General features: G+C 48.1%; 7 protein-coding genes and 1 non-coding gene across 8 annotated transcripts; 4 read left to right on the top strand and 4 right to left on the bottom strand.

The window, feature by feature from the left end:
* Positions 1-1027: 1027 nt before the first annotated feature.
* FPOAC1_004437 (uncharacterized protein) lies at positions 1028-4192 on the top strand (the record flags this gene model as incomplete). Its single annotated transcript, XM_044848985.1, has 1 exon — positions 1028-4192. The coding sequence occupies one exon, from the start codon at positions 1028-1030 to the stop codon at positions 4190-4192; it is 3165 nt and encodes a 1054-aa protein (XP_044707695.1).
* A 581-nt stretch (positions 4193-4773) lies between these two features.
* FPOAC1_004436 (uncharacterized protein) lies at positions 4774-5395 on the bottom strand (the record flags this gene model as incomplete). The annotated part of the gene is made up of 3 exons (XM_044848984.1): positions 4774-5093; positions 5144-5206; positions 5257-5395. 3 exons carry the CDS (start codon positions 5393-5395, stop codon positions 4774-4776), a joined length of 522 nt encoding a protein of 173 aa, XP_044707694.1.
* An 833-nt stretch (positions 5396-6228) lies between these two features.
* On the bottom strand, positions 6229-7896 carry CBS2_2 (Cytochrome B translational activator protein cbs2; the record flags this gene model as incomplete). The annotated part of the gene is made up of 4 exons (XM_044848983.1): positions 6229-7352; positions 7409-7640; positions 7691-7747; positions 7801-7896. 4 exons carry the CDS (start codon positions 7894-7896, stop codon positions 6229-6231), a joined length of 1509 nt encoding a protein of 502 aa, XP_044707693.1.
* Positions 7897-8651: 755 nt separating this feature from the next.
* On the top strand, positions 8652-10643 carry FPOAC1_004434 (uncharacterized protein; the record flags this gene model as incomplete). The annotated part of the gene is made up of 3 exons (XM_044848982.1): positions 8652-8764; positions 8833-9751; positions 9810-10643. The coding sequence occupies 3 exons, from the start codon at positions 8652-8654 to the stop codon at positions 10641-10643; spliced, it is 1866 nt and encodes a 621-aa protein (XP_044707692.1).
* A 159-nt stretch (positions 10644-10802) lies between these two features.
* FPOAC1_004433 (uncharacterized protein) lies at positions 10803-11655 on the bottom strand (the record flags this gene model as incomplete). The annotated part of the gene is made up of 3 exons (XM_044848981.1): positions 10803-11093; positions 11141-11367; positions 11418-11655. The coding sequence occupies 3 exons, from the start codon at positions 11653-11655 to the stop codon at positions 10803-10805; spliced, it is 756 nt and encodes a 251-aa protein (XP_044707691.1).
* A 1491-nt stretch (positions 11656-13146) lies between these two features.
* On the top strand, positions 13147-13593 carry FPOAC1_004432 (uncharacterized protein; the record flags this gene model as incomplete). Its single annotated transcript, XM_044848980.1, has 1 exon — positions 13147-13593. The coding sequence occupies one exon, from the start codon at positions 13147-13149 to the stop codon at positions 13591-13593; it is 447 nt and encodes a 148-aa protein (XP_044707690.1).
* Positions 13594-13950: 357 nt separating this feature from the next.
* On the bottom strand, positions 13951-15546 carry FPOAC1_004431 (uncharacterized protein; the record flags this gene model as incomplete). The annotated part of the gene is made up of 1 exon (XM_044848979.1): positions 13951-15546. One exon carries the CDS (start codon positions 15544-15546, stop codon positions 13951-13953), a length of 1596 nt encoding a protein of 531 aa, XP_044707689.1.
* A 2424-nt stretch (positions 15547-17970) lies between these two features.
* FPOAC1_004430 lies at positions 17971-18044 on the top strand. Its single transcript has one exon. It is a non-coding gene; the product is annotated as a tRNA-Val (tRNA).
* The last annotated feature ends 87 nt before the right edge of the window (positions 18045-18131 follow it).

The following is an 18131-nucleotide window of genomic DNA, read 5'->3' as shown; positions in this document are numbered from 1 at the left end:
CCATTGTTGGCTGTAGATAAACACGGTGAAAGATTAGCCTTATCAGTTCTATCTACATAGTAACACCTAAACCAATGACGATCATGCTAAAGTCATCTGTAACACGAAACACAGACAGGCAGACTGCAGTCAAATGTTGCTCTATACATTGTATGGAATAAGCGTCATGGGGTCAATTGTGGCTACTGTAAGGCACCAGGATCGGAGTAGTAGATGTATTCCGGCGACGCAACCCCGGGTTTTTGACCGGAAATCCGTGCAAAGTCAAAGTCAACGGTAGTCTAAAATTGTCACAAGGCCAAAGATGCATGACAGTCTTCTAGAACACGTATCAGTGCAGCTTGACTGCCGGTCTATGCTTCTTATCATTGTACAACCAGACCATTCCGGAATCGGCCCCAGGTTTCGGTTACGAGACCGAGGAAGTAAGAAGGATAGGTACTCTATTCATCATGTTGGTGATAACGTCTTGGCGTTTGAGGACCCACGGCTCTATGCGCCGACCACCTGATTAGTTCTACTAGTTTATAGTGCATTGACTCAGTGAAGATGCACTGTAGCTTTAAGCCGTTTTGGCAGTTGACTCGGTGAATTGGACAGGGCAGATAAGCATCATGGCAAAAATAGCGACTTATCTTTCACCGAGTCACTGGGTTTCACTGAGTCAAGAGGAACCAATCACGGCTTTTATCGCGCATTAGCTTGTAATCTTTAGTTGCCGCGCTTCACCGAGTCACCACTAAAAAAGAAAGAGACCTTCTGGAACTGGGGAATGAAGATCATGTACCTCGATGTACCTTTTCTTTCCTCTTCCCGGCCGTGGCTTTTTGGAGAAAGGAAAGAAAGCAAACCGGCTGCAAGATCGGACCATCATGGCCGATACGCCACTCGTTGTCCATCATGGATAAACCCTTAAAACTTTGTGAGCGACGCTGTTCTTTGATAACATTTTGGAACAAGCATCTTTCTTTTTTTACTCTCTCCCCTCCATCATCATAGGTCAGGACTGAGAGGTGACATCTTCATCATGATGTCTGCTACTCGTATCGGACAACGGCTCGCCCGTCAGTCTCGTCGCTCCCCCATCACTCTTCAACCTCGTCTCACACCAACAATTCGTCTCAATGGCGTCTCATCACGGACATTCTCAGTCACAGCCACCGCCCAGGCCCCTCGCTTTGTCGAGTCCCAGAGCAGCACTAAACTGCAAGAACATGAGCTCTTCTCAAGGAGACACATCGGCAGCGAGTCGAGCGAGCAAACAGAGATGCTCAAGATGCTCGACCCTCCAGTGAGCTCCATGGAGGAGTTCCTTGAACAGACTATCCCCCCGCAGGTCAGGAGGAAGCAAAAGGGTCTTAACCTCGTTGAGCAGTGGTACGAGGGCGGCGCTGAGTCTGCTGTCCCTGCTAATGGTCGCACCGAGCACTACATCCAGCAAGAGATGCGAAAGCTCGCAAAGAACAACAAAGTTTACGAGTCTTTTATTGGTGCTGGTTATTACGGAACTCTTGTTCCTGCTGTTATCCAGCGCAATGTTCTTGAGAACCCTGCTTGGTACACCAGCTACACTCCCTACCAAGCTGAGATCAGCCAGGGCCGTCTCCAGTCCCTCCTCAACTTCCAGACTCTTATCACCGATTTGACTGGTCTTGACATTGCCAATGCCTCTGTTCTCGACGAGGCGACCGCCGCCGCCGAGGCCATGACCATGTCAATGGCCAACGCCCCCAAGGGTAAGGGCCAAAAGACCTTTGTTGTCTCAGAGAACTGCCACCCCCAGACCATCTCCGTCCTGCAATCCCGAGCCGAGGGCTTCAACATCAAGCTCGTCATTGGTGATGTCCTTGCCGACAACTCCAAGCTCGTCCGCGAAGTCGAGGGTGACCTTATTGGTACCCTGATCCAGTACCCTGATACCCACGGTGGTGTCCACGATTACCAGGCCCTTGCCGACATCGTCCACGAGAAGAAGGCCCTCCTCAGCGCCTCTACCGACCTGCTCGCTCTTACCATGCTCAAGCCCCCTGGAGACTTTGGCGCCGATATCGCCATCGGTAACTCCCAGCGATTCGGTGTTCCTCTGGGCTACGGTGGTCCCCACGCTGCTTTCTTTGCCACTTCCGAGAAGTACAAGCGCAAGATCCCCGGTCGTCTCGTCGGTGTTTCCAAGGATCGTCTCGGAAAGCCTGCTCTTCGTCTTGCTCTCCAGACTCGAGAGCAGCACATTCGACGTGAAAAGGCTACCAGCAACATTTGCACTGCCCAGGCTCTTCTCGCCAACATGTCTGCTTTCTACGCTGTCTACCACGGTCCCAAGGGTCTCAAGACTATTGCTGAGGATATCTGGAGCAAGACCCGTCTCGCTCAGAGCCTCATCCTCGAGAAGGGCGAGTTCCAGCTGCACACTCAAGGTCTCCGCGAGGATGGCTCTGTTCTCTTCGACACTGTTACTCTCAAGGGTTCTCCTGAGGCTATTGCCAAGGTTCACGAGAAGGCTGATGCTCAGAACATCAACCTCCGCCGTGTCGCTGATGACAAGGTTGGCTTCTCTCTCCACGAGGGTGTCACCCTTGAGAGCCTCGGCAATCTTGTCAAGATCTTTGGCGTTTCCGAGTCCGACTTCAAGGCCGCTCTCGAGTCCGACAAGGGCAAGTTCCTCAACGATGAGCTCCCAGCTTCTCTCCAGCGAAAGTCCGCCTACCTCGAGCAGCCCGTCTTCAACCAGTACCACACCGAGACCGAGCTCCTCCGATACATCTACCACCTCCAGTCCAAGGATGTGTCTCTTGTCCACTCTATGATCCCTCTGGGCTCTTGCACCATGAAGCTCAACGCCACCACCGAGATGCTGCCCGTTTCCGACCCTGGTATCAACAACATCCACCCCTTCGCCCCCGTCGAGCAGGCTTCCGGTTACCAGGCCCTCATCAGCTCCCTCGCCAAGAACTTGTCCGAGATTACTGGTATGGACGCTACTACTCTGCAGCCCAACTCTGGTGCTCAGGGTGAGTTTGCTGGTCTTCGCTGCATCAAGGCCTACCACGAGGCTCGTTCTGGCGAGAAGCGAAAGGTCTGCCTGATCCCTGTTTCTGCCCACGGTACCAACCCTGCCTCTGCGGCTATGGCTGGTATGAAGGTCGTCACTGTCAAGTGTGATGGCAAGACTGGTAACCTGGATATTGAGGATCTCAAGGCCAAGTGTGTCAAGCATGCTGATGAGCTTGCCGCCATCATGGTCACCTACCCTTCCACCTTTGGTGTTTTCGAGCCCGAGATTAAGCAGGTCTGTGACCTTGTTCATGAGCACGGTGGTCTCGTCTACATGGACGGTGCCAACATGAACGCTCAGATTGGTCTCTGCTCTCCTGGTGACATTGGCGCTGATGTCTGCCATCTTAACCTCCACAAGACCTTCTGTATTCCTCACGGTGGTGGTGGCCCTGGTGTCGGTCCTATTGCCGTCAAGAAGCACCTCGCTCCTTACCTGCCTGGTCACCCTGAGATTGATCCTCAACGCATTGGTGCCGAGCGTGACAGCACCGCTGTTGCCCCCATCAGTGCCGCTCCTTGGGGTAGTGCTTCCATCCTCCCCATCAGCCACACTTATATCCTCATGATGGGTGGCGATGGTCTTACCAAGCAAACTGGTACTGCCCTCCTCAACGCCAACTACATCATGTCCCGTCTCCTCCCCCACTACAAGGTTGTCTACACCAACGCTCAAGGCCGATGCGCTCACGAGTTCATCCTTGACGTCCGACCCTTCAAGGACACAGCCGGTGTTGAAGTTGCCGACATTGCCAAGCGATTGGCCGACTACGGTTTCCACTCTCCTACCATGAGTTTCCCCGTATCGGGAACCCTCATGATCGAGCCCACCGAGTCTGAGTCCCGAGCTGAGCTTGACCGCTTCTGCGACGCCCTCATCCAGATCCGCAAGGAGATCGCCGGCATTGAGTCTGGCAAGGTTCCCCGCAAGAACAACATCCTCACCAACGCCCCTCATCCCCAACACGACCTCCTATCCTCAGAGTGGGACCGCCCTTACACCCGCGAAGAGGCTGCCTACCCTCTCCCCTGGCTCCGGGAGAAGAAGATGTGGCCCTCTGTTGGCCGAGTGGATGATGCTTACGGTGACACCAACCTGTTCTGCACATGCCCTCCTGTCGAGGGATCTGAGGACTTGTAAATGGTGAAAAGGGAATAATGGATTTAACATGATCATATTGGGTTTTATTAGCGATTGGTTTTTTAATAGGGTTTGAGCGAAAGGGGGGAAACAGATATCATATTCAACCATGATGGTGTCGTTGCATTTGGAATGGTTTATTGGGAAGCTATTCAACTATGGCGAACTGATCTCTGTATTGGCGGAGTTTATGCGAGATATGATGAATGGATTTTCTAGATAAAAAGTTCTAAAACTACTTAGACTAAATTTATGAGTTAAAATATCTGAAGCTTTGTCAATATTGAAACGTGATTTGAGTGGGATGTGTCTTGTAAAGGAGACATTATCTCACCGATGAGACCTTTCCCCCTACCCTACCAAGAAGGTCAATTGTCAAGAGAACACAATACAACGTAGCAAGACGATTTCGCATTAGACTTCGAGGGATACCCATATCAACAACGTAGCAAGAAGTGGTGAAATATGTGCCAGAATATTTTGTTTAAAAAAAAATTGTAAATTCCTTGTTGAAAAGTGTCTTGATATCTTGCTTTTTAAATCACAAAAACATTAATTAAAAAACCATTCTCTCTGCTCGCTTAGTGCTCCTCCTTGATATGCTCAGCATAAGCAGCCTCATCCATCAACTCATCCAAAGCAGAAACGTCCTCAGCCTCAACCTTGATCAACCAGCCCTCGTTCTCAGGATCCTTGCCAAGATCAGCGGGTGTCTCGACGATGGGGTCATTGACCTCGACGACGGAACCAGAAACGGGAGAGTTAATGTCAGAAGCTGACTTGACGGACTCGACGCTGCCAAAGGACTCGCCTTGGGCTGTCTCTTCGCCTACTGCGGGAAGTTCAACGTAGACTACATCGCCGAGAGCTTCGGCGGCGTAGTTGGAGATGCCAATTGTGCCTGAAATTGTTAATTGGGCATGTTCTGAGAGTTGAAGCGAGGAAACTTACAGGTCTTGCCATCGGCGGCTACGTCGACCCATTCGTGGCTCTCAGTGTATTTTCTGGCGAGAACTAGAAATGCGTTAGAACTCAATTGAGTAGATCCAGATTTGAAAACTCACGGTTCATGGAAACTGAAAAGCATCGTCGGGGAGCAATGTTGTTGACTCTGCAGGTGAAAGCAGCCGTGGGAGCTCGGAGAGCAGTAGATCGGACCTTGGAGGCAGAAGCCCAAGCTTGACGAGCAAAGAAGCCAGACATTGTGTATGTGATTGTGATTGTGAGACGTAAAGGGATGATTGATTAACTGTAGAAGTGAGTTTGATGATGATAGTTTTAGCTGGGCTTCCCTCCCCTCCATTTACTTACTATCTCTCCCACTACAGAGTTTCCGTCTTCGGCGCCGCTCCGTTGGAACGAAACCCAGAGGTACCTCGGAGTCACTGCCCGGCCCCAGTAAAGAAGGCGTTTTTGCTTAGTAGTAGCGTCATCAGAGTTGGAGATGGAGGATCCGCATGAACAAGGGTGGCATCAGGCCATGGGGGTACTTGTACCACCCCACTAGAAGAAGTACTTCTACTTGCTATCTCTGTCATGATGGACATATCACCGCTAAGAAGCCAGGATTAGCCGCCTGTGAAGGTACATGCTACTTACATCTTTCACTGAGTCATGTATAGATAAAACCCCAGATTGTACCTTGGAATTTTTGGACAATTATGCGGGGAAAGCTTTGGATGAATTTCCGAGGATTGGAACTTTTCGGAGTTTGGGTACGGAACTTGATGTGCAGGATTAATTATTATCATGTAATTTTGACTCAATTGAGTGGGTATTTGTTAGTAGAGTAGTCAGACATTTTTTTGGCATGACCATTGATGTGTTGCTCATTACGCAGGTGTTTCGTCTTGTCTTGGAGAGTCAGGTAAAACATCATGAGATAAGGATCATGGCATGAGGAATACAGCAACAACAAGACACAAGTTCGTGATATAGGTTATGAAGAGATGATCTTAATCATTTAAAGTCAATTCTGTATCAGTAAACTATTTTCCAAACGCCAAAATGAATCTTGCTACCACTCATTAAAAACATCATGACTTGAGCCAAGGCTGAGGGAATCCTCCAACCCACTCCGCAACCTCATCTCGCAGCGCAGCAATCTCCTTGACACTAGATCCATCACCCAAGTACTCCAAAAAGTTCTTGACGGTACCTGGGTTCTTAGCTCCCTTGGCCTCGGCCGCAGCACGGGCATCCTTATCAACCGCCAGAGTGATCTTCACACCGCGGTCCACAATATCGGCCACGCGCTTAAAGTCCTCGCCGTTGAAGCCCCGCGTCGTCATGGCGGGCGTTCCCAAACGGAGACCACCCGGCTTCAACGCCGAACGGTCACCAGGAACGGTGTTCTTGTTACTCGCCACACCGACGAGTTCGAGAACGCGCTCTACGCGCGCACCGTCGATGCCATTGGGCTTGAGGTCCACGAGAACGAGATGGTTATCGGTACCACCAGAGACAAGCTTGTATCCGAGGTCGGAGAGCTGCTTGGCCATGGCTTGGGAGTTGGTCAGGACCTTTTCTTGGTAATCCTTGAACTCTGGTGTCTGGGCTTGCTTGAGAGCGACGGCGAGAGCGGTGATGGTGTGGTTATGAGGACCGCCCTGGTGGCCTGGGAAGACAGACGCGTTGATAGGACCCTCGAGGTCGTACATGATCTGCTTGCCCTTCTTGTCTGTGCTGCGCACGCCCTTGCGGTAGAAGATCATGGCACCGCGAGGTCCACGGAGGGACTTGTGGGTGGTGGTAGTAACGATATCAGAGTCGTCAAAGGGTGTTCCAATAACGCCAGCAGCGACAAGACCCGAAACGTGAGCCATGTCGGAGAGAAGGTAAGCACCAGCCTCGTTGGCGATAGCGCGCATACGCTCATAGTCGATAAGGCGGGAGTAGGCAGATGTACCTGCGACGATGACCTTGGGGCGGTACAGCAGGGCATTCTCGCGCAACTTGTCGTAGTCGATCAAGCCAGTCTCCTCGTTAAGTCGGTAGGGGAAGGTCTCGTAGTACTTTGAGATCATAGAGATCTTCTTGCCAGGAATCTGGTAGCCGTGGGAGAGATGGCCTCCATGGGGGAGGTCAAGACCCATGATACGATCGTGGGTGTTGAGGATGGCCGAGTAGGCGTAAAGGTTGGCTGGGGATCCAGAGAGGGCTTCACCGTGTTAGTTAGTATCAGTCATGATGGGAATTGAGTGTTGAAAGACTTACGCTGAACGTTGACACCCCACTTCTCAGGGTCAAGACGGAAAGTCTCGAGAGCTCTGGTTTGGCAAAGACGTTCGGCCTCATCGATGTGTTCATTGCCGCCGTAGTATCGTGCTCCTGGGTAACCTTCGGAGTACTTGTTTTGCATGACACTGCCTAGGGCATCGAGAACTGATCGCGAGGTGAAGTTTTCGGAGGGAATAAGGTTGATGAAGTGGTTCTGACGCTTCTCTTCCTGTGATGGGGTTAGAGGTGTTAATTGGGAGTAAGAGTATAGCAACATACGCGCTTGAGAATAGCATGGATCTCAGGATCGCCTTGCTCAAGGCTTGAACCGAGGAGCTATAGAGTTGTCAGTCATTGTTAGAGTGTGGGTTAGATAACTTGCTGCTTACATCTTTCTGGGAAGCGAAACCTCTGGTGGAAATGCGCGTAGCCAGTGATGGCTTACTGCGAAGGCATTGCTGCCGAAGAAGTCTCATGTTCATCATGATTACTGTGATGATGGGAGTTTGGGGTATCGTAGATGGAATTGACAAGAGAAAAAAGAAAGCAAGAAAATTAGATAGAAACAACGACGACTTCTCAAGCAACAGATGAACTTAAGCTAGAGCAGGCAATACAAGACCTAATAAAGAGTCGCCCGCCAACATGTCGTGTTTGCCGCTTCGGCTCATGAGTTCCAGGATCGGAGCATGAGATCAGAAGCAATGGAAAGGTACGTACCTCCGCGGGCCGGTTCAGATGTCACCGAGTCAATCTTATCTTCACTGAGTCGGGGGAGATCTGAAGGGGTTGGTTCCACATGACCTCGGAGGGATTGTCTTGGAGGGCCGGAGGCGTTACTTGGAGGTACTTGTTGACATTGGGTTTTGTCTAGAACATTTTGAAAAGGTGGATTCTTTTTTTTTCGTCCTTGACTCGGTGAAGAGCCAAGATAGAGGCTAAAAGAGGTGAAGTCGATGAGGTGAGGCAAGGTGTATAGGGTAATCTATCTAGACCAGATTAGATAGTGATAGTGACATGGAGAATCTAGTCTAGTTAGTCTAGAAGGATTCTGTCTCCCCCGCAAACAAAGCAGAATAGAATTCCATCTCCACTTGCACTCGCTTATTCCGGAGCCACGACCCGTCTTACGGCACTCGCCTTGCATCTCTCCTTTGCTGTGCTGTAATGTAACCGCGCCGCTCTGACTATCGTCTTCTGACCGGTCATTGTTTGTCCTACTATACTTAACTACTCCACAATGCCACCAACAAACCCAACACCTTCTACCTCTGGCATGCGTCCTATGCCTATAATCCGCAGTAGGACAGGCTGCTTTACCTGTAGGAAGCGCAAGAAGAAGTGTGATGAGAGGTACAGCACCATAGTATATCTATCTATCTAGAAAAGTACCCCCTTTTAACTTACCGTGAATAATGTAGTAAACCAATCTGCAGTGGTTGCAAACGCAATAAACTCGACTGTATCTGGCCAGAGCCTGTTGCCGCCACATCCAGCAGTGCCAAGCTGCCAACAACAACAACAACAAACAATGCCAGGGTAGCAAGACCTTCATTCGGTGCTTCTTCAACTGCATCTCAAGCCAGTATTTCTTCTTCACTACGTCAAAGTCAAGACCCTGATCATGAACTTGAGCAACACGACCCGCACTCGGTCAATGACCCCGTGCTACCGGACTCAATCCCGGAGCATGACCGAGTACCCCATAATGGCGATAGTTCTCCGGCCTCTGGAGATACTCACATGATCGATGCTGAGGCTGATGTTGATATCGACACTCATGTCGACATTGATGGCGATACTATCGAGACTGTCATTAACGATAACGCTCATCATCATCAACCTTCCCCCTCACCGTCATCATCCGCATCGTCATCAGATTCTCCAACCGTCATAACAACAACATACGACCCCGACACAGCCAACGCTCTCACACTAGCCTTACCGCCCTCATCAGAGGCAGGACTACCTCTCAATGGAACCATCACTATGCCAATGTCGATGCTCCCAGAGCAGGGACATCACTCATATGAGCTGCTCAGCTACTACCTAGCCCGAACCGCCAACAGCATGGGCAACGGATCAACAGATGTGAATCCCTTTATCTCAAAACTTATACCCTTGGCTTTCTCAAAACCTCTTGTGCTGCAACTCATACTCGCCCAAAGCGCCGCTCACCGACAAGCGTCAGCTGAGCGTCATCCAAGTGATGAGGTTGCCCAGAGGTACTACACCGACTCGCTACGAATGTTTAGGAATGTTGTCGATGAATATGTTTCCGGCAACGCTGAGAATACACTTGTATTGACAGTCGGGAGTCTAATAATGTGTTTAACCGAGGTTTGTTCATACACAATCATCCGCCGCCGCCATCAAGTTACTAACATCTATCTGCCAGGTCGCCAAAGGCGATATTCACGGTACAATATTCGATCATTTAACAGCATCAAAGTCATTAGTGAGCACGCTACTCACAGGCGCACAAAACCATGTATACGACGATTTACCAGACTTTCTTATCGAGTACTATATGCATATAGCAGCCACAAGCATGATCTCAATTGATCCGCAGTACAACTCCCAATCACTACTCAGCCCAGACATAGAAGTCAGGGCCAGGAATTTGGTCGCGCGCAAATACGTCGGGCAGCTCTGCGGATGCTGGCTCGAAATCCTTATTCTTATATGTCAGATCTTCCATCTGGGGCAGGTGATGTCTTCCCCGACAGAAGACGGCGCCGTATCACCAAGCCCTGACAACATCGTCAACTTTGCTTTTCTACAGTCTCAAGTCATGGGCTTCTATCCAGACCCCTCTGTCACCCCATACACACGTCTTGCAGGTTTGGTCTGGAAACAGGCCGCTCTATTATACCTATGGACAGTCCTAGGAAAACCACACCAGCAACCTCAAGACAGCTTCCAACGCGCGTTGGTCGAGTCTGCGGTCGCCGAAGCAGTCAATTTACTGGACCAATTTCCCGCGACGGTCAGGATAAATACGAGTCTTTGCTGGCCACTCGCTGTCATCGGGTGTAGCACATCCGACCCGACAGTCCAGCAGGTCCTAAGAACGCGTCTGCAGACAATGCTGGATACCATCGGCTTGGGAAATATGAGACAGACTTTAGTCCTGCTAGAACATATCTGGGAACAGCCGCCGGAACAGGTTAGCCCATGGATACTGTGCAGGGCGATGCGTGAGCGTCAAATCTGGATCTCTTTTGCATGAAAGGACATTGTTATTCTTTGATACCCGCCTCGATGTATAATATAGAGTCCTCGGGGCACATGCAATATAACTGACCACGCTCTGCACCTTGTCGCATCCAACCTATCCGATTACCTATCAACGCTATCATATAATCATCAAAGAGTCAAAGCAAATTGTTTAGTTGCCAAGTAGAAACTCCCAAATCTTGGCCGACACCAAAACTCCATCATGTGCCGCCCTCGCTCTCGTAATACCCTCTTCATACATTTCCTGAGAAAAGATCTTTTGCTCATATCTTGCCTTCATGATCTCCTCCATGATAAAATCATCAAACTCGGGATGGGCCTGGAATGACATGATACGACCAGGCCTGTATAGTCCTTGTATCTGACACTTGGAGCTGCTACCCAGACTGACCAGACCCTCTGGGATCTCGAGGACTGCATCTCTGTGCATTTGATGAAGACCCTACATTTTGTTAGAGCGATGATGACAAAGTATGGGAGGGTGCTTACGAGCGATTCAACTCCCAAGAGCTTTTGACCAGTCTCGTTAAGATTGATTCTATCCACGCAAACTTCCCAACCGCCAGGACTAACAGCGACCTTTGCGCCCAGTGCTCGCGCAATAATCTGATGTCCAAAACAGATACCCACAATGGGTTTATCCGTACCTGTATAGATATTTTGGACAAACTCGACGAGTTTCAAAATCCAAGGCTCATCAGCGAAGGATGTATGTTCTAAAACCATGTCAGCTTCTTCCCATAGTAAGAGCCGAATGGCCACGAACTGCTTCCCGTCAACAAGAAGCCATCGACTTCTTCAATGTTTGGATACTCTTGAGCTGTGACAACATCCCATCTGCTAATATCATAGCTCACATCCTTGACCTTATCGCCCAATGTCTCATGCTTCAGTCCCTTGTCGAGGAGAGTACGAAAGACATCTCCATACTGTCCACGCGTTTCAAGGACAGAAGGAAAAGGTGTATCACACTCCAATACAGCAATTCGAAGGTTGCGTGCCATCTTGACTAGTTGTATAATGAATAATATGGATATGGAGTTTGTGCAAATCGAGGAACAATATTGTTTGATACTCAGACAATAAAGGAGCAGTTCTATCTTTAAGTTGGACACACCGACATCTAACATCCCCACTGATGGGTAACCTCATGACCTGTTTCACGATACATGATATCCTCGTTCGAGTAAGATTAACCGAATCAGTGGGTGTTGTTCGGTCCGCGGTCGGTAGCCGCGCTTTACCGCGCCTCCACATGAGTTTGTGCGCGGTGATGCGCGGTAGTTGCGATTGAGATAAGCGATGCCATGATGGTCTAGTTTCAGATTCATGAGTAGTAAATAGTAGCGACAATGTTAGTTTGGGGGGCTGCCTGAGGGAGAGTCTTGGTTTGTATATTGCCATCAAAGAAGCTGGGGTTGAGATGTCCTCCAGAGATGACCATCGCAACTGATAACTTGGTATTGTAAGGCATAAATAAGCCATTTTTATAATAGCTTTAATAAGATGGATTACATATAAATTATCGGTCTTTTAAACTGGTATTATTAAAACGTGGTTTCTTTATCAGTCGTCAAGACCTCTTGTACAAATTAACTCCATCACCCATCGATCTACAATCATGACATGAGCTGATTCAGTGTTTGTATAGCCTAGAAAACCATCCGTTGCTTGAAACTGAAAAGACCAATTAATCAATCGAATAGTTCAGGCAGGAAGAAACCTGGTCGAGAACTTGGGCAGTCCCCATTTAACAAGCATTGAGCAGCACCAGGATTTGACATCTCAACACACGACAAAGGACAAACGAACGTGAAAGTGGATGCAGCTCTTTAGTTCCTTGAAACTGTCAATCAGCCGAGGCTCAATTGACAAGGACAACTTGAAGCATACCAGATAAACAAACCAATCATGTATCAGCCTCGTAACAAAAGCTCCTTAGGCACTGCCATTGAGTTACGTTAGTGTCAAACAAGAGCTAAAGTTCCTTGAATCGAGTGCTGCACTAGCTAGGATCCCGATGGATGGTATAACAGAAGTATCTTAAATCCATTAGCGCTTAAATACGTCATGGAATTGTACGTGAAGGAACATGATATTGTGTGATGCTTAGCCAATGGCTAAAGTACCGATCTGCAACAATACAGCCGAGACAAGACAAAGAACAGGTTCAGGTCCCAGGATTAAGCTCATGGAAGAGTCAAGACTAGTTCAAGCGGGGAAAGAAGACAAAGAGAATTGGTGATGGTTCGTACATATTGATGGTATTATGACGTCCAAACGTCTTCATTTATTCCTCATTCCCAGCCTCTCATTCAATTTAAGTTGAGAATTAGGTTTAGTAAAATAACGCATTGAGAAAGTACTAAATAGTTAAATTGATCTCGATTTCCTCTTTGTTTAATTGACTTGGTTGCGTCTGTCCTCTATTCTTTGTCTTTATATCACTGCCACTTCATTTATCGCCATCGACATCTTATGCAAGCAAAAGCTCAATGGCACCGTTAAAAGATTTAGGTTTGGGTCAAATCCTTGCCCGAGCCCTCTCCTCATCAACACTCTCTCAACCACCAACTCTCGTTTCTCGCCAAACCGTTGAAACCGTCACCGTTACCGCAGACAATGGAAACGACGCCCAAACTCTAAGCGGCGGAGCTATCGCAGGCATCGTCATTGGTTCCATCTTTGGAGTTCTCCTCCTTCTCTGGGTCATTCGCTCGTGCCTCAACTTGGGGGCGCCGCCACAAGAGAGGGAGAAGTGGTATCACTACAAGGAAGAGCCTCGACATCATCACCGCTCGCGAAGTAGACGGTCGCACAGGTCGAGCATTTCTGCGCCGCCTCCCCTTGTTGTTAGGGAATCGAGATCGAGAAGTCATCGGGGAAGATCGCCTGGACATCATGGACGGGATCGCAGTCGCAGTACACGGTATTACGTCTAAGAGTTGGCGACAGGTTTTTGCTATGTGGGGACCTACAAATAGATGTCCTCTGATATTAGTCAAATCTTTTCTTTATTAATTGATGAAAGATGATGGGTCTTGGGACAGGAGTTGGGCGCACGCCTCAGGATATCAGAAACGTTGGTCGCTGGGAGCACAAGAGACGAAATTAGTAGGTCAGTTTAGGCTACTTAGACCATACTTTTTAGGCTGTTTATTTTCGCAGCCTAAAGCTTTCTTGGCAATAACGATTTATGACATGAAAGACGTCACGAGGTCGAAGGAATGATATACACGAAACAAAAAATAGTATTTACATACTTATCTACTGTCTTAAACTAGAGATTTTCTTATCTTCTAAGGCTTGTGACTCTTTATATCATCCTCTGGATTAGACGTGGATGTCGTCTCTTCCATGGACGCACCCTCCAAAGTAGCGTCGTCCATGTTAATCTCAATAAGAGGGCCCTTATAGTTCTTCCTTCCATCAAAGATCCAAGTACCGACAGAAAGTAACAGAATAATTCCAAACGCAGCGATACAGTAGTTCATGTTGGTGGGGGTGACGGGAAGCTCGGGTGGAAAGACAAACAGAACTGTGGTAAGGATGGCCCACGCAACACCAACAAGACTGCAAATCCAGCGCACAGGGGTGCTCAATTTGAAGGGCCGGTTTTCGGGTAGTTTATTGCCGCCGCGAAGGAGATGAATTGCAGGGGGGATGGCATATGTGACACCAAGAGCCACGACAGAAGCTGCAGTGATGGCGTTGAAAGCGCTCGAGCTTCCAAGGAGAATAAGTCCAAAGATGATTACCCAGGCTGTCGTCCAGAGTAGGGCATTAATCGGTACATCTAGCGTAGGATGAACCTTGGCCCAGACATGGCTGAAAGGAAGTCCGCGGTCGCGACTGAATGAGTATGTCATGCGCGCACTGGTGGTCATGATAGCAGTACCGGCAAACACGATGCAGACGATAGAGAAGACAATGAGACAGACACTTCCGGCTTTGCTCCCTGTAGCGTCAAAGTAAATTTGCAGTAAGGAGCCTGCAGGAGACCCAATAACGCCTTGGACGTCCTTGAGAACGAACATGAGGCATGACAGGAAGATGAAACCAGAAAACATGCCAATAAGGATACACCAGATCATGATTTTGGGACCTTCAACCCTGGCATTTGGAATTTCCTCAATCATATGAGCCGCAGCGTCGAAACCGGTCAGAGAAAAGGCACCCTGAAGAAGGCCAAGCATCCAAGCCACTCCATCAGGCCATCCAACCTGGTTGATGAAATTCCCGTATACGAAGGAGCCGCTTTGGTAATCGGGTGCTGCACAGGCAAGGACAGTGATGCTGATAATGACGAAACCAGAGATACTCCAGATAAAAGCGGCTTTATTGAAGAGAGGGAGTAATCGTGTGCCAAAGGCGTTGATGACCAAGGCGATGAAGGTAAAGACGAGGTAAATGAGGAATTGGTGCCAGGGCTTCGTTTCGTAGGTAGGGTGCATGAAAGTGATTACGTTGATAACAAAGGCACTTCCAAGCAACGGCCCAGTCGCTGTCAAGACAACATATCCAGCTGCGTTGATCCAACCAGTGACATAGCTGATACCCCTTGACCATCGTGGCCAAGCTATAAGGGCAGCCCAGTGATACTGACCACCAGCAGTTGGGTAGGCAGACAGCATCTCTGCCAGAGGAGCAGCCAAGCAGAGGTTACATATTCCAGCAACCATAAGACCCCAGATAACAGAGCTGGGGCCACCAGATGGAAGAGCAAGACTAATTGACGCTGACAGAGCAGTCCATGTGTTGAGGATCGCAAAGGCGAGACCGAGGAGGGAGATTTTGGAAAAGTTGCGCTTGAGTTCCTGCTTGTGGCCGAGTTGTTCCAGAGCAGCTGAGTCGTCGATAGGTACGTTTTTGTCCCGTGGCGATTGGGACTCCATGATGAAGATTATGTGATGATAAGAAGTTGGGACTGGGGAATATGGGGAAGGGAGTTTAGTTATTTGAATGCCCACAGCCGTTAACGGATGATCGCTCCCATTACTGGTCTAGACTGCGATCTATCTATCTACTTGTGCATGGCGATCTATGAGATTACAGTAAACGTCCAAGCCTTGAGTATGGCGTACTTCTTGGAGAATATGACGATTCACACTCGTAGCTCATTAAGAGGGTCACACCATGACAGATTGGGATGATCAACGGTGGGGATTCGTTTTTTTGCCCCGGGCCGTGGAAGAGCCTATCTCTTTTTGATCTAGAATTGTTTCTTGTTGACGTTTTCTTTTTTGTTACTTGGAATTTAAACAAATTGTTGCTGTTCTCTCAGCCACGGTCCTCATACCATCATGGCATGGACTCATCATGTTACCGATACCTACACAGTCCCAACATACCCAATATCCGTTTGATTGTTTCACAATCCAAAGATTGATAGAGTATCTCTTATCATTTCCCCATAGATAACTAGGGATCCATCAATTGGACAGTTGAGTGCATCAGCGGGCTTGCAAACATGATAAAAAACCCTTCTCCAAAGCATTCTTCTTTCAGCATAGTTTACTCAGATTATTACCAGATTGGGTAATATGTCTTTATTTCTAGGCAGACACGTTCTTTGGAAGTGATCGGCTACACGGCCAGGGACTTGAGCATTACCCCAACCTCAACTACAGCTAGCAGACTCCAAACTTCTATCGCCAATCCTTTCAGTGGAGTAAACCCCAAACTGCCCCGAGCTTAGTTTTAAGTGTTTGACTTGTGGATATTGACGAGATAACGAGATAACATCACTGTATGGCGACAGATGCTAGTCTAAATGCCTCTGACTGATCCCCACTGCTATCCACATCTAATGTCCTACAGCCAGCCTACCTCTTATAACCCGGGAATAGTATAATATACATACTGATTACTAGCACTGGCCAGTATATCAGACTAAAAGCCTGCTGTATAATAGATGCCGATATAACTCTAGCTTGATTCTGATTCTTATATATATTTTGCCTTAACAGATCTACTTATATTAGAAAAATACATATTAGTTCTGGCTAGAATATCCATAGTAAGTGCCCTTTGCCGCCTACGTAGACGTCCCGGCGTTAAAATAAAGACCAACCAACCGACCGAATGCTGAATGCCTATCAGTGTATTGTATCGACTTGCGGCTCTTTGGCCTGTCACTGGCTCGTGCCAAACCCGTCCCAAGATCCGACTTAACCGAGTTGACCGGTCGAACCGGCTCCTCAAAGAGCTACAACTCTTGACTATCACTGCTGTTCTCATAGTATCAAAACCGGCATTGACCGGCTACAATTGAAGGGTTACTTGATATGGGTATCCCTCGAAGTCTAATGCGAAAGAAGGGTTACGTATGTCATGTTTAATAGAGGTCCCTTTCTTTATTGAGTTTTTTCTCCAATTAATCCACATGCTGATAGTCTGGAGAAAGAGTTTTTTATTACGTGAAGTAATCTTCAAGTTATCCAGTTTATTCGGCTTGACAGACAAACTCCGCCCTATGCCCGGCGACATTGAACGGTTTCCCCAAGTTTGTGTTTTAATTTCTGTGGATTTATTGAGTAAAAGTTATTCACTTTCTGGGTTCCCGACTTGTGGAGGTTGGAGAGTTGGAGATGCGCCCGTTGGAGATTGGGTTGGTTGCAGATCCAGTTGCCCGACGGGTTCATGGAGACGGCAAACTGTTTGATAGGCAGTGTTGAGTTTATTAATGGTTAAGCAATTTAAACAATTTAAACAAACGCGTCCGATGGAGGGACATTGATTAACTTTAAGTTCCTGAACAGGATCCTGACATTGTGAAATGAAGCCTCGGCCTTTTCCAGTACCGTCTCAAAACAGGTCGATTTCTGACGCTGTAAGTGCAAACAACACAAGGTCAACCTTAAATCACAGAATATTGGCATCACGCCATTCTCCAAATTCGGACGTGATATTTGAGGCTCTGTTGGCGTTTATCTAGATAAATTGCCAAGGACTGCCAAGACGGGTGGCTCCAGGGTAGTGACGCTCTAATTTAACTTTAGACAAGACATGGAGCCATCTGTCACTGGAGGGCATCGAGAATTGTGTGTATCAAGTTACACAAACTATTATTTGAGTAACCTAAAGTAAAAATAAATTTAATCTCAGGTTAGTACATAACATATGCGTTCAATCCTTGTGAATGTCTCTGCATATCAATTCAGTATCCAGGAACAACTACAATATTGGACCCAACAGACGAATTAGAAATCACTTTGCTCTTTGCTACACAGGAACTTCCGCTTCTTCACCTGACAGATTATCAAGAATATAGGTACTGAGTCGGGCATTCTCTAGTATCCAATCATCAGAAAAACTTCGGTACTGTGGTCTAGTTGGTTATGACATCTCGTTAACACCGAGAAGGTCCCCGGTTCGAGCCCGGGCAGAACCTCACTTTTTTGCGTGTTGCGGTGAATGTGTCTTTTACCGTCGAGTATGAGAAACGGTGTACTTAGGCTCTAATCAGTAAGCTTCTAAC

Source organism: Fusarium poae, chromosome 2 (genome assembly GCF_019609905.1).
Source record: "Fusarium poae strain DAOMC 252244 chromosome 2, whole genome shotgun sequence".
In the NCBI taxonomy this organism is placed as follows: Eukaryota; Fungi; Ascomycota; class Sordariomycetes; order Hypocreales; family Nectriaceae; genus Fusarium; species Fusarium poae.
The sequence above is the reverse complement of the archived record's forward strand: the minus strand, read 5'-3'. Positions and strand labels throughout refer to the sequence as shown.